Consider the following 15,396-nt stretch of genomic DNA (forward strand, 5'->3'; position numbering starts at 1 on the left):
TCATGCTGCATTTTGCACTATTAGGAAAAAGGCTATAGATGGAATGGACACTAATGGCGCACCTGTCATGTGGTGCGCCACTACTATATAGCAGTAGCATCACATCACAACCATAAGTGTTTTGCACCAGCATCATAACAATCACATAACTACATAACAAAAGCAAACTTGTTCATCATTACAAAAGCAAACTTGTTCAACTTAACAAAATCAAAGTTGTTCATCATTACAAAAGCAAAGTTGTTCAACATAAAAAAGCAAAGTTGTTCAACCACATAACTACAAACTGAGACACATAATACAACAAACAACTCAATATCCCCAGTAGTAGGGGTCATCCCAATGATCCTCCGCCTCTTGCCATTGCTCCAAACCTTCTTTGACGGTTTCGATTTTCTTCCATGCCTCGTAGGTGACGTACGCATCTTTCGCTGCGTACTCGATGAGGTTGTCTGGCAGTGGGCTGTACCCCCATCGTTTGTGGTCCAATTTCTTGTTGATCTTCCCCTTCATTTCCTTGTAGGATGGGTGGATGAGGCTGGCTGCAAACTCAGCCAAAGACTGCCACTTCTTTCCATTGTTTGGAACTCTCCATTTGCGCTGCATGTCGATGTACTTGTCGGGGTTGTTCTCCAAACCAAACAACTTCACCTTCTCCTTGTCACCTCGAATGGAGAAGCCAACAAAGGTGTACAGCTTCTTCTCCTGTAGGAGCGAGCGGAGTTCCTTGGTCCTGCATCAAATTAATCTGGTGCATCAAATTCATCTACTTCAAAAACTTCAGAAACTACTAATTAGACAGAAACTTCAGAAGTAGTATTGCATCTACTTCAGAACTTCAGAACTAGTATTGCATCTACTTCAGAACTTCAGAACTATTTCATCTACTTCAGAAACTTCAGAAACTTCAGAAACTACTAATTAGACAGAAACTTCAGAACTTCAGAACTAGTATTGCATCTACTTCAGAACTTCAGAACTATTGCATCTACTTCAGAAACTTTAGAAACTACTAATTAGACAGAAACTTCAGAACTTCAGAACTAGTATTGCATCTACTTCAGAACTTCAGAACTATTGCATCTACTTCAGAAACTACTAATTAGACAGAAACTTCAGAACTTCAGAACTAGTATTGCATCTACTTCAGAACTTCAGAACTATTGCATCTACTTCAGAAACTTCAGAAACTACTAATTAGACAGAAACTTCAGAACTTCAAAAACTTCAGAACTGGATGTTTTTACCATTTGGTTGCCGTGGTGATGTGGTATACCAGGACGAGATCCTCCATGCATAACTGCAGAACTGCAGCCATTTGCGGAGGTTCGTCTTCCCTGGTATACTCGACATCAACGCCGATCGACCGAGAAACCATGTCGCCGAGCCTCCTCCTCATGTCGCGGATCCTCTTGTCGGCTTCGTCTGGATTGCTGGTGCATACGACATCCAGCTTCTCCTTCAGGTGGATATCAACCATGAGCGGCACGGTGTAGTCCTGCTTCTGCCCGGGGACCGGAACGTCGTTGTCGACCACCAGCGGCTCCTTGCCAGACGCCTCACCATGGTGATGCTTGGCAGACGGAGGGGAGTTGCTCCACGATGCCTCCGCCATTCTCTTGGCAGGCAGAGGGGAGTTGCTCCACGATTCCTCCGCCATTGCCCTCCTGGCCAGCGATGGTGGAGGCAGAGGGGAGTTGCTTGATGGTGGAGGCAGAGGGAGGCAGAGGGAGGAAGATGGAGCGGCAAAGGAATGAGGAGGGAGGCAGAGGGAGGAAGATGGAGCGGCAATGGAATAGGAGGGGAGTTACCTGCGTCGTGGTCGTGGGGAGTTGCCAGTGGAGGGGAGACGTGGGGAGTTGCCTCCAAAACTCAAACGTCCTGCCCTTTGGCCCTCGAAAACTCTGGAGGGGAGACGTGGGCCCTTTGGTTTCTCCTGTTTCTGAAACAAAACAAAAAAATAACAGCCATATTTTGCTTTAAAATTAATGATCACTGCAACCACATTAGGAGAACAAAAATGGCACCAAAACAGTCACTGCAGCCATCCAAAATGGCACCAAAACAGCACCAAAACAACATCAGCCAAAACAACATCCAGTGGCGCACCAGTAGTCCCTCCAAATCACCTCAATTTTGGCACGATGATCTCTTCCACAAACAAAACTAGGTTTCCAAGTTTTTGTATTTTTTTGAATTTTTTTGAATTTATAATGCCCTCTAGACTGACTGCTGAAAACAACGGTCTATGCCTCAAGGGGGCATTGTAAAATTATTTTTTTCAAAATTTTCTTTCATAGACATGTTTGGCACATGTGGGTTACCATGTATAAGAAAATTTGGGTGATTTGGAGGTGGTGGAAAAATTCACCTTTTTCAAAAACTGGCTTAAGTTAGACCAAATGGTCCCTCCGGAATGCGGGCATTTTTTTTGACCACCTCCAAATCACCTCAGTTTTGGCACAAATGATCTCTTCCACAAACAAAACTAGGTTTCCAAGTTTTTATATTTTTTTGAATCTTTTTGAATTTATAATGCCCTCTAGACTGACTGCTGAAAACATCGGTCTATGCCTCAAGGGGCATTGTAAAATTAATTTTTTCAAAATTTTCTTTCATAGACATGTTTGGCACATGTGGGTCATCATGTACAAGAAAATTTGGGTGATTTGGAGGTGGTGGAAAAATTCACCTTTTTTCAAAAACTGGCTTAAGTTGGACCAAATGGTCCCTCCGGAATGCGGGCATTTTTTTGACCACCTCCAAATCACCTCAATTTTGGCACAGATGATCTATTCCACAAACAAAACTAGGTTTCCAAGTTTTTCTATTTTTTTGAATTTTTTTGAATTTATAATGCCCTCTAGACTGACTGCTGAAAACATCGGTCTATGCCTCAAGGAGGCATTGTAAAATAATTTTTTTTTCAAAATTTTCTTTCATAGACATGTTTGGCACATGTGGGTCATCATGTACAAGAAAATTTGGGTGATTTGGAGGTGGTGGAAAAATTCACCTTTTTCAAAAACTGGCTTAAGTTAGACAAAATGGTCCCTCCGGAATGCGGGCATTTTTCGACCACCTCCAAATCACCTCAATTTTGGCACAGATGATCTCTTCCACAAACAAAACTAGGTTTCCAAGTTTTTATTTTTTTTTGAATTTTTTTGAATTTATAATGCCCTCTAGACTGACTGCTGAAAACATCGGTCTATGCCTCAAGGGGGCATTGTAAAATAATTTTTTTCAAAATTTTCTTTCATAGACATGTTTGGCACATGTGGGTCACCATGTACAAGATAATTTGGGACCTGCATGCAAGAGTCGGGGACCTGCATGTGAATAGTGATTCATCAAGGCCTTGACAGCTACTGGCACAGCGGCTGCCGCCCGATTTGCCTGCAGCGAAGATGAACGTGCATGGAGGTTTCTCAAAGATTTCCAAGCACACCCCAGTGTGCCCCGCTTATTTAAAAAATACGTCAGTCATTATTGCTCTATAAATAAAGAATATGCATGACAACCATAGTAAGGGTGAAGAATCATATTCATCCTACAATGAGGACCAACGCTTGCTAAAATCACCTCGATGAAGGTATTTATGCAGGTAAAGGAGCTGCTCGAGGGGCGAGGTGGGACTATTTTTAGTTAGACGAGAACAACGTGCGAGATCGTACGCGACGTGGGCCGTCCGGAGCTGCAACCTCGGATGGGCCGGTGTTTGGGTCGACGTAGGAAAACGGCCTGCCATGCATGCATGGCGTCGGTAGTCTCGCCTAAACGATGGACACGCACCGAGCCAACCATGAAGACTGTGGGTTCGCGCGGGAGATTCGTCTGGCGGCCGTGTGTGCGTACAGAAATACATCACAATAATTATTACTCGACAATAACAAGTGCTCCATGCTAGCCCTTATTCTTGTTCGAAATACATCATCATTCTTAAAGTTGGACATCAAATGATACACACAGAAAATGAAAACGAAAGATGTCAAACTAATACAGTAACATGGCAGTACAACCGCACTACACTAAATTACTGTCACGAAAGACCACATCACACAACGCTGAATGGCACACGACGTTCTCTGGCTCATCATCGGTTCATGTTGTATGTAGATATCACAGTTCAGCCTCGAGATCCTACATAGAAGAATACAATAAATCACATGGACATCAATTATGTGTAAAACACATGCAAAAAATAAATATGAACATATTTCGTACCTCTAGCAATTTAGCGCATTTACGTCGATTGTGACCTGGTTTCTTGCAATACCCACAGATATTCTGTGATCTTGACTTCTTTGTCTTTGCCTGCAGCCTTTTCTTCGGTGCACCTCGTTCTGGCACATGCACGGGATCCAGAACCTTATCAACTTTCTCCGAGTGCGGCATCAACGGGCCAAACCTAATGCTGTTATGCTGAGCATTAGTTGACTCCTTGCTGTCAGCTTGTTCAAAACTTGATTGCTTGCTATGATGTTGTGCTTGCAAAAGCATCTTTAGACGGTGATGGTCCTCATCAGAGTGGCATGCCTTGAAACTTGCGGCGTGACTACAATTCCGCAACTCGCGGTACCTCTGCAGGCTTACCGAATAGTCATACATCTGGTTTTTTCTGGTAGGTGCGTATGCACATTTTGCATTCATAGTCCACCTAGTGGGAACGCAACAACCTGGCAGAATTATTTGTTTTAAAATCCCCAACATGTAAAAAATGTGGGAACATGGTGTGCCTGCGCATTCCAGCTTACGGCAAGAACAACTCACCCTGTGCAAAAGACCTCCTTGCTCTTCAATGCGCACTCCAAACTTTTTATCCATTCTTTCCTGCTTGGACACAACATAAGTGGAATCTTCTGATCCATCTAGTATCTCTCTGATCTGACATTTGCTGACAGCATCTATGCTCCATAACACCATCTTAAAGACACTAGGTGTGAAAACTGTTGCGGCGTGTTTCTCAAGCGGTGAAGCATTTTCCTCTGTAAATGGAACGGACTGCAAGGCTTCGACGTCATGGAGAGCTTCGTTAATCCGTTGTGACGCAAGGCAATGCTCATAGTGCTCTAGCATTTCAAACAACGACATCGTACCCTCAAGATGCGTATGTAGCATAGAGTTCAAGCTCTCACTCCTCTGATTGCTGCTCAATCCTAGGAAACAACGCCCCTCAAGATATGGAGCACACCACAACTTTCTCGTCTGATACATCTGATGCAGCCAAGACTCCTCACTGGTTACTTTATTCCATTGTAAGAATTGTATCCATTTTATCTCATGCTCTTCAATGGAAAAAGTATCATAAATGAAAGATCTGAATTCCTCCTTTACGTCGTCATCATGCAGATGGCGTACAATGTTCTACTGAATGTGCCATATACATAGTCTATGGTTTGAGTCTGGCCAGACCACCCTTATTGCTCTCTGCATTGCAAGGTCCCCATCTGTGATCACAGATATTGGATGCTTCTGTGCCATGCAATCAGAAAAGGTCCGCAACATCCACTCGTATGCCTGGCTTGTTTCATGAGAAATTATACCACAGCCAAAAATAACAGTGTTGCGGTGGTGATTCAACCCGACAAACGACATGAATGGAAGATTGTATTTGTTGGTTCTGTATGTGCTATCGAAAACAATGACGTCTCCGAAAGCCTCGTAGTCAAGTCGCGACTGACTATCAACCCAGAACAGTCCCTTCAGATGGCCATGCTCGTCTACCAAGTACTTGAAGAAAAAATCCACATCTCGCTCTTGTCTCGCCATCATGTGCATGATCACCGTATTAGCATCACCGGCACTGATTGTCTCCTGCTTATTAGCATGGCAGAAATTATAAACGTCCCTCTTTATGCATCCAACATTATCAAATCCACCGTATTGAAAGCACAAAATATCCATAATACGGTATTTGCGGATCCCACATTTTTCCATGTCCGCAATGTCCGCTTTCTGCTCATCGCTAATTCGTCTATGCGAACGCAGCAGACAAGAAAGATCCCGTGGGGCTAAAGGATGGCTGTGCTCATCGATGAAATCCTTGACAAACCACCGACCGGTTTCCTCCTGTCTCGTAATGACCAATTTAGCATTACACCCAACACGAGTTAAACTTCGTGGCCTCCTCTTTCTATCTTCCATCTTTCTTTTCATGTGCTTCTCTTCGCGAAACCCTTGACGACTACACACAATTTTCCTTAAAATTATGTATTTGTTGGATCCATCCCACTCAACATAGCTTTTCCTCACACTAAAACCTTTTTCAAGAGCATATTTGTTGTAGAATTCATAGCCTTCAGCCTCACTATCAAACATCTTGCTGACAACATTTAGATACTTGAACATACTCTCATCACTTGCATACGCCATGTCTTCCTGCATATGACATGTGAGGGAAACCAATCATCAACATCTTTCTGTTTATCAATGTTGCAGGTGTAAAATAGCTCATAGGCAAAGACAAGTGCATGGAAAAGACTTTGCTCGTTTGACATGTGAGGGAAACCAATCATCAACGTCCAACAAGTAGTATCTCATCTTCCTTTAAACTATATTTCATGCACTATGCAAACCTAAAGTGATGATGACTTTAATAAACTAAATTAAGTGAACTATGGAACCAGTATCTCATCTTCCTTTAGTATATCTCATCTCAAACGTCAAGTAAGTCACTTTTTTTTCTGCGGTACCAAAGGAAGTAAGCAATGCCCTCAACATCTTACTTAAACAAACATGATGCGATTAGCTCAAGAGAAACTATGCCACGATGAAGCTTTCCATTCGTTGTTCTAGTCCGTACCCGGATCTTGTGGGGTTGAGGTTGTACTGCATGCACGGTGGAGGGGCGCAACGGCCAAGAGAACGAGCAGAACGCCAAGCCGAATTCATACCTTAAGGATGGTATGCGCGAAGAGATGGGATCGCCCGCCGCGGTCGCCGCCGATTCAGCCGGCAGATCCGGCCTTCTTCTTCTTCGGTGACGGCGTGGGGGGCTGGGGTTGGTTGGGTGGAGGACGAGGACGATGAATTTATTCCTCTCGCCAGGCAGGTCGAGGACGGAGAAGGTCAGGAGCGGCGAGCGGCGACGAATAGATCGGAGGAGGATTCTGAACTGGATCGAGTAGACATGGATCTGGTCCTCAGGTGATCGGTTCAAGAAAAGATATTTCCCCCTGGACCATTATGCCCTTATCGCAATTAACATATTAAATTTAATCAATTAAAATTCCCCGCAAAATCTGACGGCTAATAAAAATCAGACGTGATCAGACATGTAGGTACTGCTAAGTACTCCGAGTACTAACCCAATCACCGTAAAACACATATGTCTAACTTAGGCCGCATGCATGCTAACAGTGTTCGCGGCAGGCATTGCTGAGGACTGATCTCACGGTCTGCCTAATTCCGTTGGGACAATCATATGTCGCTCCCGGATTCCGCGTTGGTTTGGTCATACACAAATGCATGCAGTCACATGAGTGTGTCAGTGTGTGCCAGACACCTCACCGGAGCAATGCAACTCTGACCGAACATATGCGTTCCTTCTGCTAATCAGATGCACGTGGTGCACGCTACATTATTGATTAATCATCCGCATAACTCAGCTGCATATGTACAGATCAGAGGCATCAGGGAGCTGCTGGGGCGCGTATCGCCCACATCAAGATTAAAATAGATCTCGCGTCTGAAAACGGGACTTTCATTTGCCCGAAAACACCAGGCGGCGCCGGTGGCTGGTGGGTCGACGCACGCGCCCACTGAAAACTCTGGAGGGTAGCGAACTGTGGTCTATGCCGTGCGGTGGCTGAGACCAAATCCGATGAGAGACGAGGCATGGGGCGCGCACGGTGGTTTGTTTGGGTGTTCGTCGGCGATCCGGCACCGTCAACTCCTCCGGCCGGGTCAATTTCCATCAACTCACCTCGGTGACGGCAGGGGCTAGGCCACTTGCTTTGAACGTGCTGCAGCTTGGAGCACGGCGAGTATTTCTCATGGCGTACGTATGGCATGGTAAAACGTCGTCGGGACGCGTGAGCGTGACCGGCAATTTTTCAACCAAATCGGCAGGGAAACAAGGGTGTAAATTGTGTGCTCGGTCCTCCGGGTTGTACGACTGTTGACAAACAACAACGGAATTTATGAGTACTCCAGTACAACTACAGTAATTACTCTGAGGATGTCTCTGTCAAAATTGGAGTTTCCGACCGAGTGTCGGGAAAAAGTAATCTTTGCCGGAGGAGACATCGAGCAAGAATTACTTTAATCATAGCTGCTTTCCAACACATCCTGTGGTTTCACTTCTCGCAGCATGTGAAGCCAAGATTAACCAAAAATGCTTTCACTTCCAAGCACCTACCCGATTTTTTTTTAAAAAAATACTAGTAGTGCCACTCAGCAATCAGCATCAATGAGCAACACGTCATCATCCCAAAGTTTTATGCTCGGGATCATGATCGTCATCATCCTAAGATAATCTCGCGAAAAACATTGTACGCAATACAGCAGCCGGCAGCCAGCCGCCACGTCTCCCGTTTCCCGTCGGCGCTGACTCGGATCCACGCCCGACTGGCTGCGCTCTCATCGGCTGCGGCGTGGCAGGGTGATATTTTAGGACGACAGAGACATTGGCATGCGGGGCCAGGCCGTGAACGTCGACGCCCCCCGCAGCTTTGTGCTGGCACCTGGCAGGCAAGTTCTTTGTGTGTGCAGTGTGCTAGCTAGCTAGCTGGAGAAGTGGAGATCTCCGGTTCTCGACGTCGGCTCGCGGTATGCTACGTACGACCGAACGGGACGCTGACATGTCATATGAATCCATCTATTTTGTACGCTAATCATTCAGACGTGTGATGTTTGTGTACGCCTGCACGCGATATTTATGTGTGCGCTCTTCGGATCTGATCGGACATCAACGTGGCGCCTCGGTTTCTCGTCGATCTGTTCGCGCCACTGTAGTGGTAGGCGGGAATCCATTTTTGTCCTTCCGGCAACAGCGAACTCGCTATTTGTTGCGGCTCATTTATTTCCTGGCACGGAAAGCTGGAAGCATAAGTTGGTCGCTCGAATCGTGGCGCGTTTGGGACCGTCCGCCGCGAGCAGCTCCCGCCACGCACCGCCCGTCCCGTCTACACGTGTCAGAGGTACCATCCCGTATATCCAGGTGAGGTCGAACGGAGTACAGCATGGACGGATCATCATGGAGTTCGGTCAGTACGTGTCCGATTCTTCCTCTTCTGTTCTCTGTCGATCGAAGGGCGTGGCGGATTCTTGCACTGATGCAGTCTATGTTGGTGGGGGGCTGTAGAGGGTTAGCGATAGATGGGATGGGACTTGCGCCCGCAAATCTATCCAGCTAGGCTTTTTTTTTTTGAAACGAAATTAATATGTTCCTTTTGGAATCTTGAGCTGACGTGGAGATTACTAAACCATGATTTAGATCAGACAAAACCTTACCGAACAAATCCTGGCGTGAGCGTGACAGGGACCGGAAGGTCCAAACGATCCTTCCAGATAAGTTAGATACTACCATTATTTCGGTTTCATCAAATTATAAGGTGTATATTTTTTCCAAATCCGCAAAAAAATCAAAAAATTTAAACATGTGCATATTTGATCTAATTTTCAGAAAAATTATCGATATCTAGAATAATTAAATTGCGCGTATCATTAGATCCATCATGAAATGTATTTTTGTACGTTATTTACTTTTTATCTAGATGATGATATTTTATTTTACAATCCTGATCAAATGTACATGTTTTTGGCTTTCGCAAAAAAATATGTACGTCATATTTTGGAACGGAGAGAGAGTATTACGTGCCTCCTTCTTCCAACTCTTCAGTTCGACAAAGGAGATGGAGATTGCCGACTGTTCCTGGACATATCACCACCAGCTTACCATTGTCATCGTGTTGCACTACGCTGATCAAAATCATACGAGTATATTAGTGCGAGTCCACGCCTTTTTTCAAGGGGGCAACAAGTGTAAGATTAACATTGAATAAGCATGGAGTCATCAGATTGGGCTGGATTACCCGCACTAGGCGGTGACACTGGTGGCCGTCGCCGCTGAAAGCTACAATACGTCCTTCGTTGATTGGTAAGTTGTCGAGGCCGATTTTTAGTGGTAATTTCGATCTGATTGGCGGTGTGTTTAACAAGACATGCAAATGTTCACACAAATTGAGTAATGCAATTCTGTTTGATTAAACCTAAGAGGGGTGGATTGGTTCGAACCTGAAGCCTAAACTATCAAATTGTTCATATAATGCCAATTTTGAAGGTTGGACATTGTCTACCTTTATAAAAAGGTAAAAAATACAATGCATGTAGGAAATTATATGAATGGACGACATTTTGGGATTATTTAATTCCAAGCAAAATATAACAAGACAAATTCATAAATTGTTTGTGTTCTCGTGGGAAACATATTGGTCATTTTGGAGTAGAAACCACTTATATTTTCCTCATGACAATGTATTGTTGCTAAAAGAAGAAGAATGAACCCACCCTCCGTTCCTTTTCTTGGTTATTTAGAGTAGTTTTGCACCATCAAGTTATAGGATTATTTTTTAAAAAGGATAGTAAAGTTCATAAAAATGATAATTAAAGAAACAATTATTGATCAATTTTTTGACATGGCACATTGTTGGGGAACGTAGTAATTTCAAAAAAATTCCTACGCACACGCAAGATCATGGTGATGCATAGCAACGAGAGGGGAGAGTGTTGTCCACGTACTCTCATAGACCGAAAGCGGAAGCGTTAGTAAAACGCGGTTGATGTAGTCGTACGTCTACATGATCCGACCGATCAAGCACCGAACGCACGGCACCTCCGAGTTCTGCACACGTTCAACTCGATGACGTCCCTCGAATTCCGATCCAGCCGAACTTTGAGGGAGAGTTTCGTCAGCACGACGGCGTGGTGACGATGATGATATTCTACCGACGCAGGGCTTCGCCTAAGCACCGCTACGATATGATCTAGGTGGATTATGGTGGAGGGGGGCACCGCACACGGCTAAAAGATCTAAGAGATCAATTGTTGTGTATATGGGGTGCGCCCCTCCTCCGTATATAAAGGGGGGGGGGAGAGTGGGCCGGCCAAGGGGGGCAATCCTACTCCAAGTAGGTTTTGCCCCCCTTTCCTATTCCAACTAGGAGAAGGGGGAAGGAGGAGGTGGAGAGAAGGAAGGAGAAGGGGGGCCGCCGCCGCCGCCCCCTTCCCTTCCCCAATTCGAATTGGGGCAAGGGGGGCGCGCTCCACCTCCTGTCGCCTCTCCTCTTCCACCATTTGGGCCCATGAGGCCCAATAACCCCCGGGGGGTTCCGGTAACCCTCCGGTACTCTGGTATATATCCGATAACCCCCGGAACCATTCCGGTGTCCGAATATAGTCGTCCAATATATCAATCTTCATGTCTCGACCATTTCGAGACTCCTTGTCATGTCTGTGATCACATCCGGGACTCCGAACTACCTTTGGTACATCAAAACACATAATCTCATAATATAACCGTCATCGAACTTTAAGCGTGCGGACCCTACGGGTTCGAGAACTATGTAGACATTGCCGAGACACGTTTTCGGTCAATAACCAATAGCGGAATCTGGATGCTCATATTGGCTCCTACATATTCTACGAAGATCTTTATCGGTCAAACCGCATAACAACATACGTTGTTCCCATTGTCATCGGTATGTTACTTGCCCGAGATTCGATCGTCGGTATCTCAATACCTAGTTCAATCTCGTTACCGGCAAGTCTCTTTACTCGTTCTGTAATACATCATCCCGCAACTAACTCATTAGTTACAATGCTTTGCAAGGCTTATAGTGATGTGCATTACCGAGTGGGCCCAGAGATACCTCTCCGACAATCGGAGTGACAAATCATAATCTCGAAATACGCCAACTCAACAAGTACCTTCGGAGACACCTATAGAGCACCTTTATAATCAACCAGTTACATTGTGACGTTTGATAGCAAACAAAGTGTTCCTCCGGTAAACGGGAGTTGCATAATCTCATAGTCATAGGAACATGTATAAGTCATGAAGAAAGCAATAGCAACAAACTAAACGATCATCGTGCTAACCTAACGGATGGGTAAAGTCAATCATATCATTCTCTAATGATGTGATCCCGTTAATAAAATGAACTCATGTCTATGGTTAGGAAACATAACCATCATTGATTCAACGAGCTAGTCAAGTAGAGGCATACTAGCGACACTATGTTTGTCTATGTATTCACACATGTATTATGTTTCCGGTTAATACAATTCAAGCATGAATAATAAACATTTATCATGAAATAAGGAAATAAATAATAACTTTATTATTGCCTCTAGGGCATATTTCCTTCAGTCTCCCAATTGCACTAGGGTCAATAATCTAGTTCACATCGCCATGTGATTTAACACCAATAGTTCACATCACCATGTGATTAACACCCATAGTTCACATCGTCATGTGACCAACACCCAAAGGGTTTACTAGAGTCAATAATCTAGTTCACATCGCTATGCGATTAACACCCAAAGAGTACCAAGGTGTGATCATGTTTTGCTTGTGAGAGAAGTTTAGTCTACGGGTCTGCCACATTCAGATCCGTATGTATTTCGCAAATTTCTATGTCAACAATGCTCTGCACGGAGCTACTCTAGCTAATTGCTCCCACTTTCAATATGTATCTAGATCGAGACTTAGAGTCATCCAGATCGATGTCAAAACTTGAATCGACGTAACTCTTTACGACGAACCTTTTGTCACCTGCATAATCGAGAAACATATCCTTATTCCACTAAGGATAATTTTGACCGCTGTCCAGTGATATACTCCTAGATCACTATTGTACTCCCTTGCCAAAAACAGTGTCGGGTATACAATAGATCTGATACACAGCATGGCATATTTTATAGAACCTATGGCTGAGGCATAGGGAATGACTTTCATTCTCTTTCTATCTTCTCCCGTGGTCGGGATTTGAGTCTTACTCAATTTCACACCTTATAACACAGGCAAGAACTCTTTCTTTGACTGTTCCATTTTGAACTACTTCAAAATCTTGTCAAGGTATGTACTCATTGAAAAAACTTATCAAGCGTCTTGATCTATCTCTATAGATCTTGATGCTCAATATGTAAGCAGCTTCACCGAGGTTTTTCTTTGAAAAACTCCTTTCAAACACTCCTTTATGCTTTGAAGAATAATTCTACATTATTTCCGATCAACAATATGTCATTCACATATACTTATCAGAAATGTTGTAGTGCCCCCACTCACTTCTTGTAAATACATGCTTCACCGCAAGTCTGTATAAAACTATATTCTTTGATCAACTTATCAAAGCGTATATTCCAACTCCGAGATGCTTGCACCAATCCATAGATGGATCGCTGGAGCTTACATATTTTGTTAGCACCTTTAGGATTGACAAAACCTTCCGGTTGTATCATATACAACTCTTCTTCCAGAAATCCATTCAGAAATACAGTTTTGACATCCATTTGCCAAATTTCATAATCATAAAATGCAGCAATTGCTAACATGATTCGGACAGACTTAAGCATCGCTACGGGTGAGAAAGTCTCATCGTAGTCAATCCCTTGAACTTGTCAAAAACCTTTTACAACAAGTCGAGCTTTATAGACAGTAATATTACCGTCAACGTCAGTCTTCTTCTTGAAGATCTATTTATTTTCAATGGCTTGCCGACCAACGGGCATGTCAACCAAAGTCCACACTTTGTTCTCATACATGGATCCCATCTCAGATTTCATGGCCTCAAGCCATTTTACGGAATCTGGGCTCACCATCGCTTCTTCATAGTTTGTAGGTTCGTCATGGTCTAGTAACATAACCTCCAGAACAGGATTACCGTGCCACTCTGGTGCGGATCTCACTCTGGTTGACCTATGAGGTTCAGTAACAACTTGATCTGAAGTTTCATGATCATCATCCTCACTAATTGGTGTAGGTGTCATAGGAACCGGTTTCTGTGATGAACTACTTTCCAATAAGGGAGCAGGTACAGTTACCTCATCAAGTTCTACTTTCCTCCCACTCACTTCTTTCGAGAGAAACTCCTTCTCTAGAAAGGATCCAAATTTAGCAACAAACATTTTTCCTTCATATCTGGGATAGAAGGCGTACCCAACAGTTTCCTTTGGGTATCATATGAAGACACATTTCTCCGATTTGCGTTCGACCTTATCAGGTTGAAGTTTTTTCACATAAGCATCGCAGCCCCAAACTTTAAGAAATGACAACTTTGGTTTCTTGCCAAACCACAGTTCATAAGGCATCATCTCAATGGATTTCGGTGGTGCCCTATTTAACGTGAATGCAACCGTCTCTAAAGCATAACCCCAAAATGATAGCGGTAAATCAGTAAGAGACATCATAGATCACACCATATCTAGTAAAGTACGATTACGACGTTCAGACACACCATTACGTTGTGGTATTTCGGGTGGCGTGAGTTGCAAAACTATTCCACATTGTTTCAAATGAAGACCAAACTCGTAACTCAAATATTCTCCTCCACAATCAAATCGTAGATACTTTATTTTCTTGTTACGATGATTTTCAACTTCACTCTGAAATTCTTTGAACTTTTCAAATGTTTCAGATTTATGTTTCATTAAGTAGATATACCCATATATGCTTAAATCATCTGTGAAGGTGAGAAAATAACGATACCCGCCGCAAGCCTCAACATTCATCTGACCACATACATATGTATGTATGATTTCCAACAAATCTGTTGCTCGCCATAGTTTCGGAGAACGACGTTTTGGTCATCGTGCCCATGAGGCACGGTTCGCAAGTACCAAGTGATTCATAATCAAGTGGTTCCAAAAGTCCATCAGTATGGAGTTTCTTCATGCGCTTTACACCAATATGACCTAAACGGCAGTGCCACAAATAAGTTGCACTATCATTATCAACTCTGCATCTTTTGACTTCAATATTATGAATATGTGTATCACTACTATCGAGATTCAATAAGAATAGACCACTCTTCAAGGGTGCATGACCATAAAAGATATTACTCATATAAATAGAACAACCATTATTCTCTGATTTAAATGAATAACCGTCTCGCATCAAACAAGATCCAGATATAATGTTCATGCTTAACGCTGGCACCAAATAACAATTATTCAGGTCTAAAACTAATCCCGAAGGTAGATGTAGAGGTAGCGTGCCGACTGCGATCACATCGACTTTGGAACCATTTTCCACGCGCATCGTCACCTCGTCCTTAGCCAATCTTCGCTTAATCAGTAGTCCCTGTTTCGAATTGCAAATATTAGCAACATAACCAGTATCAAATACCCAGGTGCTACTGCGAGCATTAGTAAGGTACACATCAATAACATGTA

General features: G+C 43.7%; 1 protein-coding gene and 1 pseudogene across 1 annotated transcript; both read right to left on the reverse strand.

Annotated features, from left to right (window-relative positions):
• Positions 1-312: 312 nt before the first annotated feature.
• LOC147991136 (uncharacterized) lies at positions 313-1,660 on the reverse strand. Its single transcript, XM_087538535.1, has 2 exons — positions 1,248-1,660; positions 313-733 (listed from the first exon to the last, which is right to left on the reverse strand). The coding sequence occupies exons 1-2, from the start codon at positions 1,658-1,660 to the stop codon at positions 313-315; spliced, it is 834 nt and encodes a 277-aa protein (XP_087394661.1).
• Positions 1,661-5,243: 3,583 nt separating this feature from the next.
• LOC147991137 (protein FAR1-RELATED SEQUENCE 5-like) lies at positions 5,244-6,375 on the reverse strand (annotated as a pseudogene).
• Between the last annotated feature and the right edge of the window lie 9,021 nt (positions 6,376-15,396).

The sequence above is a fragment of the Triticum urartu genome, chromosome 1A, assembly GCF_056163025.1.
Source record: "Triticum urartu cultivar PI428250 chromosome 1A, HENAU_Tu73, whole genome shotgun sequence".
Classification (NCBI taxonomy): domain Eukaryota; kingdom Viridiplantae; phylum Streptophyta; class Magnoliopsida; order Poales; family Poaceae; genus Triticum; species Triticum urartu.

Coding starts and splice junctions, on each gene's coding strand:
- LOC147991136 (XM_087538535.1), bottom strand. CDS start 1,660: ATGGCGGAGGAATCGTGGAGCAACTCCCCTCTGCCTGCCAAGAGAATG. Junction 734..1,247: donor ATCACCACGGCAACCAAATG/GTAAAAACATCC, acceptor AATTTGATGCAG/GACCAAGGAACTCCGCTCGC.